General features: G+C 41.7%; 1 protein-coding gene, 1 pseudogene and 1 gene segment (V, D, J or C); 2 read left to right on the top strand and 1 right to left on the bottom strand.

Annotated features, from left to right (window-relative positions):
* Positions 1-6,972, bottom strand: part of LOC121136415 — a 51,334-nt gene extending 44,362 nt beyond the window's left edge. The window contains exons 1-4 of the mRNA XM_040736806.1: positions 6,840-6,972; positions 3,559-3,721; positions 2,314-2,445; positions 1,494-1,677 (exon numbers count right to left, since the gene is read on the bottom strand). Of these exons, the coding sequence (XP_040592740.1) occupies positions 1,494-1,677; positions 2,314-2,445; positions 3,559-3,665 (423 nt within the window). The 5' untranslated portion in view covers positions 3,666-3,721; positions 6,840-6,972. The remainder of the gene's footprint in view (positions 1-1,493; positions 1,678-2,313; positions 2,446-3,558; positions 3,722-6,839) is intronic.
* A 3,148-nt stretch (positions 6,973-10,120) lies between these two features.
* On the top strand, positions 10,121-10,642 carry LOC121136413 (annotated as a pseudogene).
* A 3,869-nt stretch (positions 10,643-14,511) lies between these two features.
* On the top strand, positions 14,512-15,087 carry LOC121136414. The segment is given in 2 exon segments: positions 14,512-14,563; positions 14,711-15,087. Coding segments are annotated over 2 exon segments (429 nt in total).
* Positions 15,088-15,311: the final 224 nt, after the last annotated feature.

Raw genomic sequence — 15,311 nt, 5'->3', positions numbered from 1 at the left:
AGAAGTGGATAACAGAACCCAGGCAGGAATCCCACAACAGGTGATTGTGTCAGGGATTTGTGTGAGGTTGACTAAATCAGAGACAAACAATTGCATGTCACCTGCAGTACTTTTCTGGAATGCGGCACTTTGCACAATCATGAGAGGGAATCTGTTTTAAGACACAACCACAATCATGACACAGTCAGTACCACTATGCACTATGAGATTCCGTGTTGTGAAGCCAATGAGATCAAACCGGACACTTCCTGTGCTGTTAGGTCTGTGCAGTGAAAGAACATAAGTCTATTCCTTTTTTAATTGCTGTATTGTTTGATTTTTGTTATTGTCTATTATAAAATACATTAATTACAAAACAATAAATATGAGTAAAATGAAGACACAGGTACTACATCTTTCCTCTATCTTTTCTGTTGAAACTTAGAGCAGTTAGAGGACAGAAAACAAGAGAGATGATCCAACTTGTAGGTCACAAGAGATCCAAAGATTACTGTAAAGCCAGATTAACCAAAATAGCAGATTTCAGGTTCCCTGAGAGACCTGGGCTCAAGGGAATAAGGGAAAGAGGAGCACAGCATCATAGGTCATTATCTGGCCTGGAAAAACACACACACACATTGCACGCATCTACACATGCATGCAAACATCACACCAAGACTACATAAACAATAATGGAGCAGAAAGAAATGAGGAGGTCATCATGCTTAATGAACAACTGAATTTAGCCTATGCACATCAGGTGTTTCAGTGAGACCCACAGCACTGCCATCCATCCCTAGGGGAGCAGTAATTCCCGGGGGAGCACATAGCTTCGGCAAACTATTGTGAAATGATTGGAGACAGTGTTCTCTTGAAGCCTCAAATCTGTCACCCCAACATTCAGCCAGTCAAATTTTCCCACCTTTATGGTCATCCAGTTAGCTCCAGACTGGAAGCTCCAGGAAGTGAGAAATATCCAGCACCACCCACAGAAAACAGGGTGGAAAAGATGGTACTCTGACATTTGTCAGTGTGAACCAAGGGTTGATCAAAGGGAAGAGAACACATTTGGATGTAGGAAAAAGAAGTAGATCACACCCCAAAGTAGACAGTGAGAACCATTCATTTGACATTAACACTAGGATCCAGTTCTTCCAAACTGCTTCCTACCTGTGATCTTAGGTAACAACTGCAAAGCAAATGAGGCACAGGCCCTGACCTCATCCATGAAGTCCCAGGGTTTTTCCCTACCTAGCTCCCTGCATAGAGACCCTGCTTATACAATGACAAGTGATATGTGACTGACTGTACTAAGAGTTCCATCAGAGCAGGAGAATTTCCTTGCCAATCAATTTCTTGCAAGAGTATATCTCTCCAGAGAGACTTGTGAATGATCACAGAAATGAACAATTGCATGGTATTTGGTAGATGTCAAAATGAGTAGGTGCATTGATTCATGAGAGACTCTTTTATGGTTGGACAGATGTGCTGTGTGCCCCACTGACTCAGCCTACCTGATGCTGCTCAGCACAGGGGTCACAGATCTTCTCCTGCACCTCCTTAAGGAGCTTCTTCACCTCCTCACAGGTCTCTTGCAGTGCAATCTGCTCCTCCGACAGCTTTTCATTCTCCTGTTTCAACGCATTGACATTGTTTTTCAACTGAGTCAAATCTGGTAGGCCAATTCTGTGGAGGAAACTGAACCAACATCCAAAAAATGGTAAGTCCCAAATAGGCTCCATTTGCCATCCCAAACTCCAAGTATCACCACCCCTTAAAAGTCCCAGGTTCCGAGATAAAACTGACAGTAGTAAAGCCAGCATCACTTGGGAGAAGGTCAAATCAAGAAAACAACCAAATTCCAGAAAATTTAAAGTACTTCTGAAAACCCTGGCACCAAGAGCTTTACTGCATCCCTGAGAACAGCATGAAGCCCACATCTTTGTTTACCTGTTCATAGTATTCGGAAAGCATACCAGATAGAGGGCTAATTCTCTCTTGGGGAGGGCAAAAATCCCAACCAGAATAAATTCTGTCTGTCGGTTACATGGTATCAACACTGTGAATCCCCTGTCAGAGCCTGAGAGTCCCTGGGCATCCTGACACCCCCTTCATGGTGTAAAACATATTTTATGTAGAGGCTCCTATGTAGGACATTTCTGGGAGGGACTCATTGTCTTTTCACACTTAGTAAAAACAGTCCAAGAGGTACAGGTCCAAGGGCAACAAGGCGACAGATGCTATGAGGCAGACAGGCTAGAACCAGAGCCTCCACTTTGAGTCAAAGACAGAGAGAGCAGAATCAGCCATTCATAAACTTAATCTGGCTCTTACCTGTAGCATTTGTTGTTCTCCTCAATCAGCTGCTTGCACTTGTTCAAGTTATCACTGATCTCCAAGGGAAATCTCTGAAGGTCACACATTACCTGCTTATGCACCTTTTTCATCATCTCAAAAGATTTCAGCCTGGGATAGGGCATGGCCCCAGGAGAAAAGAATCCCATGAACCTCATGGATCATATGAAATCAGGCTGTCCTGGACTACCTCAGCCTTGTGGACTCCACAGACTGGCACTGATTCACTGGGGCCTCCTAGTGCTTAATATATTTTCTGTCCTCTCCCCAGGCTAGAAGAGGCATGGTGTCTGAAGGGAGTTAGAAGGCGCATATGGGCACCCTTTGTGTGCTTGTTCTATAGATTATCTCTCTACGATGTTCCCTGGAATCTCTACCACATATCTTTGCTCAACAGAAACATCTGATGACATTTCTCCTGTCTTTAGAAGAGGGATTCTCATTCCTGTGTGCCTATTGCTACACAGAGGAACAGAGCACACTATCAGTATTTCCAGGAAGGAGTCCCAAATTCAGGGTAGTTTTATAAACTCTACAGGGGATTGCAATGTTCCACCAATGTGAGCACAGTGGCCAAGAGATATGCGGATCAAAGTGGCCACAACACATGCATTCCATGGAAACTGTGAGAATGGCAAAACCTTAGATCATGCAGAAAACACACACTTACACACACACATACAAACGTACACACACACACACACACACACACACACACACGCACAGGCCTTCTACTCTGCTCCCACATACAATCAGGATGTCCATGAAATGCAGGGTGGTGTCACTTTCTTATAATATAAAGAAGAAACCAGAGTGTAGCAGTGATGAGCTTCAGGCCTTCCAGCCACAAACTGAGATTTATGAATGTTACCAGCCCCATCCTGGTGCTGCCAGGAGCTTTTAGCACTCAATCGCCTTCTGGTCAAGCAGAAAGGCTCACCTAGTGTGTCCCTCAAGCCAGCACCAGTCAAGGCCTCTTTCAATGAATGTCAACATTGCTGTCCTGATCCCCAGACTGGATTCAAGTCACAGGTTCTGCTTTTCATTTGGAGGAACCAGAGGATCCTGTGCCCACATCTTGTGACTACCCAGGTTCCAAGTTCTGCCTCTCATGTGCACAGGAAAATTAGTTTATGCACCAGGCCACCCTGAATCGTTAGCCTCTTGAACTCAGGAAATCTTGACTTGACACTGTGGGGTCAGAGAACTGAGAGTAATGACTACCTGTTATAAAAATCTATCTTGGTATAGCTTTCCAGGATTGCACTCAGCTCAATTTGCTCATTTTTTATACTCTGTAGCTTAATGGTAAGTTCCTCCAGCTTCTCCATCTGCTTGTCCTGCTTTGTGAAAGTAGAGAGTTGGGATGGTGCCTCCTCAGTAGTCCCTGCAGGCAGATAAATACAAGTGAACTGGAATACTTGAATGGCATAGGGCCAGGAGTGTCTATGCTGAGTACCAAGAAGAAGCCCAAAGAAGAGTAAATGCTAGGGACCCAGTGAACTCCAAAGAGGACAGGGCAGCTATGCTCACACTGGTGTCCATGAGGTAAGTCTCTCACTTCAAACACCATGACTAGTCATGTGCCTCATTCAGAGACTTAGTCCCCTGTTCCTGGAAGACAAAAAGCTAGTCCAGCTGTGTAGATTTGAAGAGAGTGTCATCTCTTTTCTAATATGATGCAGGTAAGTGCTGTTGTCCCTAGAGCTAGCAGCATCAAGGTCTCATCAATTTGTACAGAACAAACTCACCTGAGGTATTGGTGCATGGCCAGGGGAGTTTCCCTCCCTTTTTATTAGCATCAATTCCCATGTAAACTGAAGGAATTCAATAGGATGATCACCACAGCCTGAGAGAGATGGCTTATTAGTCGCCCCTTTTCTTCTGCTGGCCTTCTTTCTCACTCAAAAGTAGAGTGGGGATCTCCCAGAAAAGCAGCTACAGGTTTGACAGTTCATGTCTCTATCACAATAACTATCAGAAATATTTACTGAGGGCCTGCTCTGAGGAAAACCAGATAAAAGCAGGTTAAGCCCATTCCTTCCAAGATGCTAAGCCCCACAACTGTAAGGCCTAGCTCAAGCTCCACCTGCTCCAGGAAGCTACCCATCTCCTGACCAGGACTCACTATACTTTTCCCAGAACCATTTATTTCTTCATGTTTTACACTGAGACCAAAGGTCAACTTCCTTCTGCCTCTCTGGACTTCCCATGTTCTCAATTATCTCCGCTAAGGCTTGCAAACATGTCTAAGGACACTTTAAGCATATCCCACAGTCACTTGGTGTTCCCTGAATACTGATGATATCACAGGGAACACCAAGTGCTCTCCAAAATAAAATAGAATTGTCCAGAGAAAGGACAGATAGTGTCACCAGAACTCCTCACTTACCTAATAACTAGATTCTGCAATTCACTGGAAGTAATACTGCCCTACCCAGGAACTTCCATAGATACATAATGTAAGACCTTCACTATGTCCTCATTATAAAACCAGAGGCCTCTCTCTGTGCTTCGTAAGAATATATTGACAACTTCATATGCAAGTTGAAGACTCACTTCCAAAAACATCCCATGATATGTTTCAGCCCCTTGTAGAGATCTCTAATCAATAACAAGAGAAATAAATATTTCTAGGTAAATAATTTGGGAATGTGGACAGGAGATTTCAGTCCCCTAAAGATGACAAGCACAATGCAGAGAATCCACATGGCTGGTACAATATATTGTTGTGGCGGGGACTGTAGTTGTACTGTGAGAACAAGATAAATTCCATAATTGATGACAATTACCCCCAAAGTTAAGCAGAACACATTCCAACTCTCATAAGTTATCAAATATGTGACCAACTTGTGACAGGTCATACTAGAGACACTAATCACTGGGGCTCCCAGGTGAGCCCAAAACACAAGAGCTAAAACTCCCATGGAGATTGATGTCCATTCCTGCACTCAAATTTGAGGAAAGGTGATTGGCTATTGATAGTCCATAGAGAGATATGCAAAGGCATTTTCAGAACATTGAATTTGTCGTAGTCATGGGGATCATATAGAGTGTGTCACTGCCATAGTTATTTACCTAGAGATTCTAAGCTTCACAAAAGACAAATATCTTGATCAGGAATCACCTGGTACAATGTCCATGTCCTCAGGAATTGGGACACAGCCAGCTTAAATTACAATATTCACTGTAGCATGAGGAGGTTAGGATAAATGCACAAAAGGAGAGTCCTTTGTGCTAGACCTTTTGCAGAGCCCAACTTTACACTTTTGAATTTCCTGGCAGTGCTGAAGTGAAGGGTTAGCACCATGCTCTGCCTGGATAGAAAAGTCTCCAGAGGTCAGGAAAGGGCTTGCAACATGTGCTTGATGAACCACAAAGCAAATGAGTAATGTTGGGTAAAATAAATCCATTCCTATATTATATCACATTGACAACCATGTTAGACAAGGTTAGGTATCTCAGTAATACCCAATTCTAGAAGTTAATTGACAGCACCTTCCCTACACACTACCTCAACTCAGGCCAATCTGACACAATGAAGGATGCTCAGGAAGTGACTGATAGATGACACTGTACCCTAGCAGGTTCTGAAAGACCGGAATTGTGTCTTTACCTCTGTGTATGCCAGTTATTTCAATAGGGATGGAGTGTCTCAACAGTTACCTGCTTTCTTCTGTATCCCTGTACCAGGTGACCCAGGGGACAGACTCCTAAATCTTATTCACAGCCACAGAGAATGTACCTTGGGTTTAGAGCCTTCAGTCATGTGCTTTAAGAAGCCTGGAGCTAATTGCTACGGTCACATTCCCTCAGGTAGAATAGGGATGACCTCATAAATTACTTGATGCTTCAGACTCTCATGTTAATGGAGAAGCTACACAGTGGCGGAACATAGTCCCCTGACTCAGAACCCATCCTTACAATTAGCCCAGGAAACCCAGAGCTTGAAGTAAGAGGCAGTCTCTTACCTTGTTCATGGGCTCTAATAGTTCTCAGCTGAACTGGAGACCTTTGTGCCACCATACCTGGAAAGATGGAAACCTTAGGGGTCACTGGAAGACAGCTGCACTTTGTAGCTGAGCCCTGCTAGTGGCAGTGATGTAAAGCATAACAAGCTCAACCTTTGCCAAGGCTCACTTCTTTCCCTTTAATCATTGCCTGTCAACCTATCGGGCTCCAGTGTAGGCAAAGTACAGCGAAGGTATTGAAATCTCATTGACTCCCCTGTGCCTCATTCTCCCCTCACCATGAAAACAGAGGATTCCCAGCACTAACACTAGAGTCTTGTCAATTCCTGACTCTGTCTAAACAATTTTCATGAATCCTTGATGTGGGTGAATCCTTTAGGAAACCAGAGAAGCAGGATAGGTCTGTTGCTCCCCAGAAGCTCCCAGTTCCTGAGCCTTATCCCTGGAAGGCTCAAGGCCGTCACACACAGAGTGCCCACAGTCCCTTCCTTGAACTCACGGTGTCTTCTCCAGAACCATGTTTTCCAGTGAGACCTAGGGCCTGCTTCCTTCTTCCTCACTCGGGTCTCTCCATGTTGTCCATTCCTCCTCCCAAATATACTTCGCAGTCTTGAAAACATTTCTATAAGTGACCTTACAGTCAATGAACAACTGTCCTAAGGGCAGCCAGTGTTGCTACAACACAAGTGACATCATGGGATTCCAAGAGATCTCCAGGACACAATAGAATTTCCAGATGGGACTGCTGATGTCACAGGGCACAGCCTTTCACTCCTTGCTCATTCATTCTCCCTGAAGAGACCACAGCTGGGGTTTCCTTTCCAGGAGTCTCTCCTGTGACCCAGGGGTGGCCTTTCAGCACCTCTTTCTTCAAAAGTTAGAGATTTCTCTTTTCTTTTTCAGAGTGTTTTCAGTACTTCAGCCATGCAGAGTTGAACCCTAATTTTGTAAGCACTGCCCAAGAATAGTCCTTAATACCCATACACAGAAATATGAGAGAAAATGCATGCCAAGAAATTCGGTGAGGAAATGGAGGAGGAGAAAGCAACTGAAGAAGTCTAAGTTTAAGGAAAGTTGGCAAATGGACATTTGTAAGTGAGCTGAGTCAATTATGAGACACTCACTACTCTAGACTCTCCCTACAAGCCTGATAGGTTAGTCAGGGATGTCTAGATTTACAAAAGTTATAAAATGAATTTCTCTTTAGAAAGGGGATTTGTTTTTTAAACTTTTTTATTACTTTAATTTTAAATAGCTTGCTTCACATGTCAAACCCAGTTCCCTCTCCCGCCCATCATCCCACACTCCCCCACCATCCCTTCTCTCCTTAGCTGTTCTTTGTCCAGAGAGTAGCCATAATGAGCAACACTATAGGTGATGCATATCAAAGGGATACAAATGGAAAAATATATCAAATTATTATCAAGTGATGTTATAGTACATATAAGATATCCCAAATATTCTACCAGATATTTCCTTCAAATTATCAATGAGTTCAACAACATGGAGGATAGGAAATCTGCTTACAACCATCAGGAGCCTCTGTATGCAGCACCAACAAAAACGCTGAGAAAGATCATCCACAAATGCCCATTGCCCAAAGTATACAGAAACCAATCATGTAGAAAGACTCCATAACTGTGAGTTGCACTGGTTTGTTGATGAATAAATCTTCAGTAGGTATTTCAGGGCCAGGAGTTTCCTAAGTGCTTCAAAATTTTTGCCAAGTGTTGTCAAAAGAAAGAACTTTCATGCATGATATGGGAGGGACGGGTTTAGTTTCTAGAGCAATTTAGGCCCCATTTTTGGCAACAGTTGTGGCTGATCTCTGAGGGGTGTGGCTGAGAAAGAGTTAGAGGAGTATAAACAGAAGGGAATGCAAAAGAAAACTTCATGAGATGTCAACTTCTTGTTCCCAGAAGACACCTTGAGTTGAACTGGTGGCAAGGCAAGGGGTCGGGTACCTGAACAGGACTCACAGTGGAGAGGAGACACATAAGCCTAATAAAGCTCCATAGCCAAAGACCAATTAGCTGATTAGCCTTGAGTACCGGCCCATTCCAGTGAATAAAGCTTATGCTTTTGCTTTTACCACAGCTCTATCTTGTCTTTCTAGGATGTTGTCTTCTCTGTTTGTCTCAGGAATGGAACATAATGCTCCCTAGGTGATCACTGGCTTCCCTGCCATGGATGTTTGTTACTGGTGTATGGAGAATTGCAAGCACTTTTATTATCACCTTGCTGAAGAAAGAGCTGATCGAATAAAATCTATGCTGAGGATCCATCTTAGCCCCAAAATAATGGCTATCATAAAGAAAACAAAAGGCAGTGATGTTTGTAGACATGGTGAGAAGTGAACTCTTGGAGGTAGTTGATCAGAATATAAATTTGTGAAACCATTACATAAATCAGTATAGAGTTTCATTGCTGATAATCCCCTAAAAATACAAATTCCACATAACCCACATAACCCAGCCTTACCACACCTAGCTGTGCATCTTAAGGAATCAAACTCAATTCACAATAAGGATATGTGTACATCATGCTGTTTTGGTACAGTTCACATTAACCAAATATGGAATTATCTCAGCTGTCCACAAATGATTGAAAAAGATGGAAATGGGAAGTGAATTGTGTATTAAAATGTTACAATAAGCACAGTATTTTTTATAGTTAGTACAAGTAATAAAAAAGTGCCTGGAGAGATGGCTCAATCACCAGCATGAAGAACTGTGTCTGGATACCCAGAACACAATACTATCCAGAACTGTACCCACTTGTATAGCCCTAGCACTGTTGAGGACCTGACCAGTGCAGACCGTGGAGTCCAATGATAAGCCAGACTATAATGCTGAGCTCTAGGTTCAGAGAGACCCAGCGGCTGTGTTTCTGTCTGTGTACGAGAGAGGGTGGGCATGGGAAGAAGTAGTAGCGTTTTTTTATGCAGCAGGGACATTCAGGACAGTTGTTTTCTAATTGGGGGATCAGGGTTGTTTTTAAAGTGCCTTAAATAATAAAACAAGGTGAAGAGTAATCAAAGAAAACAACTGATGTTGACCTCTAACCTATCCACAAGTACACATGTAAACACTGAGGAGTTCACATACCCCTGCACACAAACACCAACACAAACACAGCATAACATGTACAAAAAGAAATGAATGAATAAATAGACAGATACATGAATAAAACATAGCTAGGCTGTGAGCTAGAGCCATGTTTGTTAAGACACATTTAAAGCTATTTTATTTTAAACAGATCTTTTTAATTACAGAAAACTTAATATTGATGATGAAGGAACAGTGGAGGGCTGTATGAGCTGACACAGAAAATAGATAAAGAACATAAACCATTATTTGATTGTTACAGAAAAGTGACTAGTGAAATAACTTTTATTTGCTGAAAATAAGTTGCCATTTTCTGAAAAATGTTTGCATAAACATACTCATACATAAATGTGAACAAATCCTTAAACTTTTATCTGACTATACTGTTGCTTGTTTTAATAGTTTACCTAAGAAGAGTCTTTGATTAAGTTATTTCTTTGGAACTAATGTGAATCCACGCGATGGTAGTATCTTCATAGAGATCCAGATGCCTGCTTCTCCCATGGTCTTTTGCATCTGTGTCTGGGGGTGGTTAGTGAGAGAAGGAGGAGGGCTTTGAATGTGGCAGTGAAAACTAGGACCTTCTTTTTAATTGGATAAATAGTTTGGGCTTTTTCACATTTATCCAGTTTACAGCAGAAGAATTTGAACTCCCTAATTCCAGTCCTTTTGTTATGATTGAATTGAGAATATTCAGTGAAAACAATAATGCATCCCTTAAGTGTTTTGATAGTGGTGCTCTGGCTTCAAGTGAGGGGTGAGTTTGACCATTTCTATGGGAACATGAAAATACATTAAGTGAGGGTGTTGCATTCACATGTTATCGGATGAAGGGGAGAAATACCAATGTTCTCATGCTGCAACAAAAGCAGCTGGGAGGCCCATGGAAAAGCGCTTCTGGGCTGTTAGCATCCATATGCATCCAGTCCTGTGTGTCTGACCTCTGTCTTTCTGCACAGGCGTGAGCAGTCAGCAAAAGGTGCAGCAGAACTCAGAATCCTTCAGTGTCCTGAGGGTGCCATGGCCTCTCTCACGAGCACTTTCAGCGATCATAATAATGATTACTTCTGGTGGTACAGACAATATCCTGGGAAAAGCCCCAAGGCTCTGATGACCATCATCTTCAATGGTGAAAAGGAAGAAGGAAGATTTACAATTCACCTCAATAAAGCCAGCCTGCATATATCCCTGTACATCAGAGACTCGCAGCCCAGTGACTCAGCTGTCTAACTGTGTGCAGTGAGCACACAGTGTTCTCCAGGCACCTCCAGGCACCTAACCCCACTGGGACCCAGGAAGGTCTTAGATAGAGCACATACCACAGTCTGTTGAAACTCTGTTTCTTTTCTATGTTAAATGGGAAATAAGAGCAAGAGTAGAGAGGGTTTGATTGATTAGGAAAGTAATTGACATTTGGAAAATGGCCAGTCCTAAAGAGAAAGGCACACAATTGGTTTAGATGGAATATTTTCCACTCTTCTCTCACATTGAAGTTTGTACAACAATGTACACACACTTTATGTGCCAATCTGGGTGAGATGGACTAAATGCACATGACTATGAGAATCTCCATATGCCATGACATAAAGACCACCGTCACCTCTACAGCCCTCTGACTTGCTTGCTTTTTAAAATCTTTCAATTAAAAGAGTATTTGTTTTCTAATTTTGAAAAACATGTTTATCAACTAGCTGCTTTCTCTAGAACAATTTCATACATATTTACTTTTGGTTGACCCTTCCCCGTGTTAATCCCCTCTGCCATCTCCTTATTTCCTTTTCTTAAGGAAACCACTTTTCTCCCAGAATCCCCCTTCCACTTCCAGGTCATGTGCTTTCTTCCCTTCCACACATCCTCCTAATGCTGCCTTTCCCTCTTGTGGGCAGCTGTCTAACTTCCTGACATCTACACACACTTGTAGTTCATATCACATACAGATAAAATTCACAAGTTAAAGATTTGCATGTGTTTGTCTCTGAGGCTGGGATAACTCTCTAAAGTATTTTCCAACTTCATTTTAATGCAAATTCTATCATTTCATTTTTCTTTATTGATGAATAATCTTCATATATGTTTATATATTGTTGACTTTCAAAATGGCACGTGCAGAACTTTTCTTTTGGACATGGATTCTGAGGACCTGAAATAATTGGGCAGACTGCAGTCTAATGATATAGACAAACTTATATAAGTTTGAGTGTACTTTTATACACAGATGTAACAAAGAAACCAATGATCCAAAGAAGGTTGTTTGTGTTGAGCAAAATATGATCAATAAAACATGTAAATAAATGCCAATAAGCATATATTAAATGGCAACAGCCCTTTCCTAGAACTTTCTGTGGATAGACCAATTTAAACACAATTTCCTGGCACATACTATATATTATATGTAGTACATATTGAAAGCAAAGCAGAAGGTCTATCCATATTGAGGGTACACGGGAGAGTGTGTTCTATAGCTATGATCTGACGTCTCTATTATAGGTAGAAGACCTAAGTATGTCTTATAAATTGAATAAAATGTTTCACATAGGAGGCAGGAAATCCTGTCCAAAAACAGTCCAGTGAACAAAATGCACCTGTGGTTAAAAGGTCCTCTGCCTTTCGCCTGCAGCCTCTCACAGTTCCCCTCGGCACTGTTCACCATGCATCATTCGAGTGTTACAAATATATAATATAAAATCTCCACCAAAATCTCATCATTCATTCTTTTATTAATGAATATCAAGGCTGACTTAGTTTCCTAGACATTTTGCAATAAACATGGTTGAACAATTGTTTTTGAGGCAGGATGCAGAGTGCCTCAGATATGTATCCAGGAATTACATAGCTGGACCCTACAACGCTTCCTCTTTTACATTTCTGAGAATGTTTCATACTGATTTCCACAGTTGTTACACCAGTTTGTGCTTCACACAGGGTGAATGAAGTCTCCCTATTTCTCAACATCTTCACCAGCATTTGCTGTAATTTCATTACTTAATGATGGATATTTTTAATGGGAGAAATGAAGTATCAAATTAGTTTAACTTCCATTTCACTGAGGAATACGAATGTTCAGTGTTTTACTTACTGGCCATTTGTATCTCTTCTATAGCTCTATAGTTCTATAGCTCATTTCTGGTTGATTTGTTGTTTAATGGTTCAATCTTCTGTCAGATATAAAGCTGACAAGATTTTCTCTCATTTGTACATTGTCTTTTTGCTCAGTTAACTGTCTCGTTTGTTGCCTTCCTCTATTTTCATCAATTTATTTTTGAGACAGGATTATATTTTGGAGGCTTGGCTGGCCTAAAATTCATTATCTTCCTGTTTTACCATCCCAAGTTCTGGGATAACAGGCTTGTGCCAACAGAAGTATCTCCATTTATCACTTATTAAGTTGAGTGCTGCAAAGTCCCCTGATTTAGCATATTTACCCTGGTGCTCACTGAAACTTCCCCCAAGTTCACTCAATGGTTCTGATTTTATCATGCATCAGTACAGAGAAATATTTTCATACATTAAGAGATCTCCCTTAGATTATGTAATAACTTCTTTTTTCTTAATCTCTCAAGATACTTGATGTTATATCTGGAACACACAGACAAAACAGAACTACAAATGGGAGAAAGGAGTCATCAAATGTATATTGAGAAAGTCATTCGTTAGAAACTGTTTTAGTTATTGCTCTCACTGCATTGCTCTGCTGAGCTTCAACCATACTCCAAGATTAGATACCTGTGAGGGCTAAAAGAAGTATCAGTGTTCAGAGTGTGAGAACTGGCTGAAACAGTAAGAGAATAATACCATGTATGTCTTTTGAGTCTAAGATACACCAATCGGGTATATATTATTCTTGTTCCATCCATATTCCTAAAATCTCATGGTTTCAATTATTAAAAGGATGAATAATACTCCAATGTATAAATGTGCCACATTTGCTTTATCTATTCTGTGTTGCTTCCAGTTTCTGACTCTTTTGAATACAGCAGCAAAGAACACGGTTGAGCAAGTGTCTCTATAGTAAGATGGAATATTCTTCTGCTATGTAGCCAAGAGTGGTATAGCTGGTTCTTAGTAAGATTGATTCCTATCTTCCTGAGGAATTGGCGTACTGATTCCATGGCTCTCTTATTAGGAGGATGTATTATCTGTCTCCATCAGTTATGTTTCCATTTCGTGCATAGCTCTCTCCATGTTCTTGCTTTGGATGTGGATTCCGAGTATCTGGTCCATTTTAACAGTAGCTCCCCTGATGCTGAGGGTCATGTCAATCCAGAGACACAGATAGTAACTGAGCTTTCTCCATGCCTTGATTGTCAAAATTCCAAGTTTATAGTAAAAAAAACTAAGCTTATTGTCGCAAGAGAGGACTGAGTTTAGACAACAAACATAAAGGCCAAAAGACTGTAATGACAGGCTTCATACCATGAAAGGAAAAAAAACATCTATTAACCAAGATTACTGTATCTAGAAAATAATCCTTGAAAACTGAAGATATAAAGATGTATCCCAAATGTACTAAAAACTGTCTATGATATCCACATCAGCATTACAGGAACTTTTAAAGGAATACTGCACACAGATGAGGGTGCTAGAATAATGAGATCCATGGAAATAACAGACACATCACCTAACAATAAACCGTTATCTCAGTGAAATAATGAGCTCCTGATATGGGCAAAGGATGTAGAACAAAAGTAACGGAAATAACCACAGAAGAAAAGAATGAGGAGTGGGAGCCACCCTATCATCCTGCAGCTGCACAGTGGGTAGTTGTGCTAAAACCTATATTGCCCTGGGAACCCTTGGTTGTATCATGGCAAACCCAGGGAAAGAGACTTCAGAAGTGATCTAGACCTTCATTGATGCAAATAACACCATCCCCAACCAGATGTTGGGGCTCTCCTTCCTCACATTCCCTGGGTTTGAAATCAGAGAGATTCACGGGAGGACTGTGGAGGTGAGATGTTTCGGGGAGAGAAGAAAAAGGAGGTGGGGAGGGAGAAGTTTGAACTTCCTTCAAAATTTTTCAGGGCAGATTCTCAGAAACCAACCAACTGGTGGTCAGGCCCTGAGATGCATCTCCTGTGACCTGTTCTTCAGTGGGAGGAATGGACAGACTCTTGGGATTGTCGATCATGACACTAGGACCGCAACTGACAAGTGAGTTTGGGTTTCTGGTGAGGGTTACAGGTAGAACAAAGTTCATAGTCCACATACATGTGGTATGAAGTCTTCTTATAAATCTGGAGATGCAGTTTGAAAACGTAACCACTCAGTCCTGTTCTCTGGCCTGTGTTTTTTTCATAGGGGTGAACAGCCTGCAAGAAGAAGAGAATCCTTGGGCCTTGAGCATCCAGGAGGGTGAAAATGTCACTGTGAACTGCAGTTATAAAACAGCCATAGCTGCCCTACAGTGGTACAGACAGGACTCGGGCAGAGGTCCTGCCATGCTAATCTTAATATGCTCAAATGAGAAAGAGAAACAGAGTGGAATACTAAGAGTGACCCTGAACACCTCCAGCCAGAGCAGCTCCCTGTCCATCACTGCTGCCCAGCCTGAAGACACTGGAGCCTACTTCTTTACTACAGATGCACAGTGTGCAGCCAGCACCTGCAGCCCTGACACAAACCCTCAGAACCTAGAACCCAATAGAGGGTGGAATGGTGCTTATGTCATTTCATGACAAGAGTCCACTGGAAATGGAAGAGATTTGTTTCAAATTTGGGATTTTTGACTTTATTTTCCTAACCAGTCTTGTAAGGAAAAGATACAGGAATCTGATCCCTGTTACTCTGACATCCCACGAAGGAGGCAGTACTGACCTATACTGTAGTAAAACAGATATATACTGGTTTAGCCAAGATCTTGGGGAAAAGCCAGGATGAATTACTTTTCAACTTATTTCAT

This window comes from Mesocricetus auratus, unplaced genomic scaffold (assembly GCF_017639785.1).
Source record: "Mesocricetus auratus isolate SY011 unplaced genomic scaffold, BCM_Maur_2.0 Super-Scaffold_100101, whole genome shotgun sequence".
Lineage (NCBI taxonomy): Eukaryota > Metazoa > Chordata > Mammalia > Rodentia > Cricetidae > Mesocricetus > Mesocricetus auratus.
Note: the sequence above shows the minus strand (reverse complement) of the source record. Positions and strands in the feature narration are given on the sequence as shown.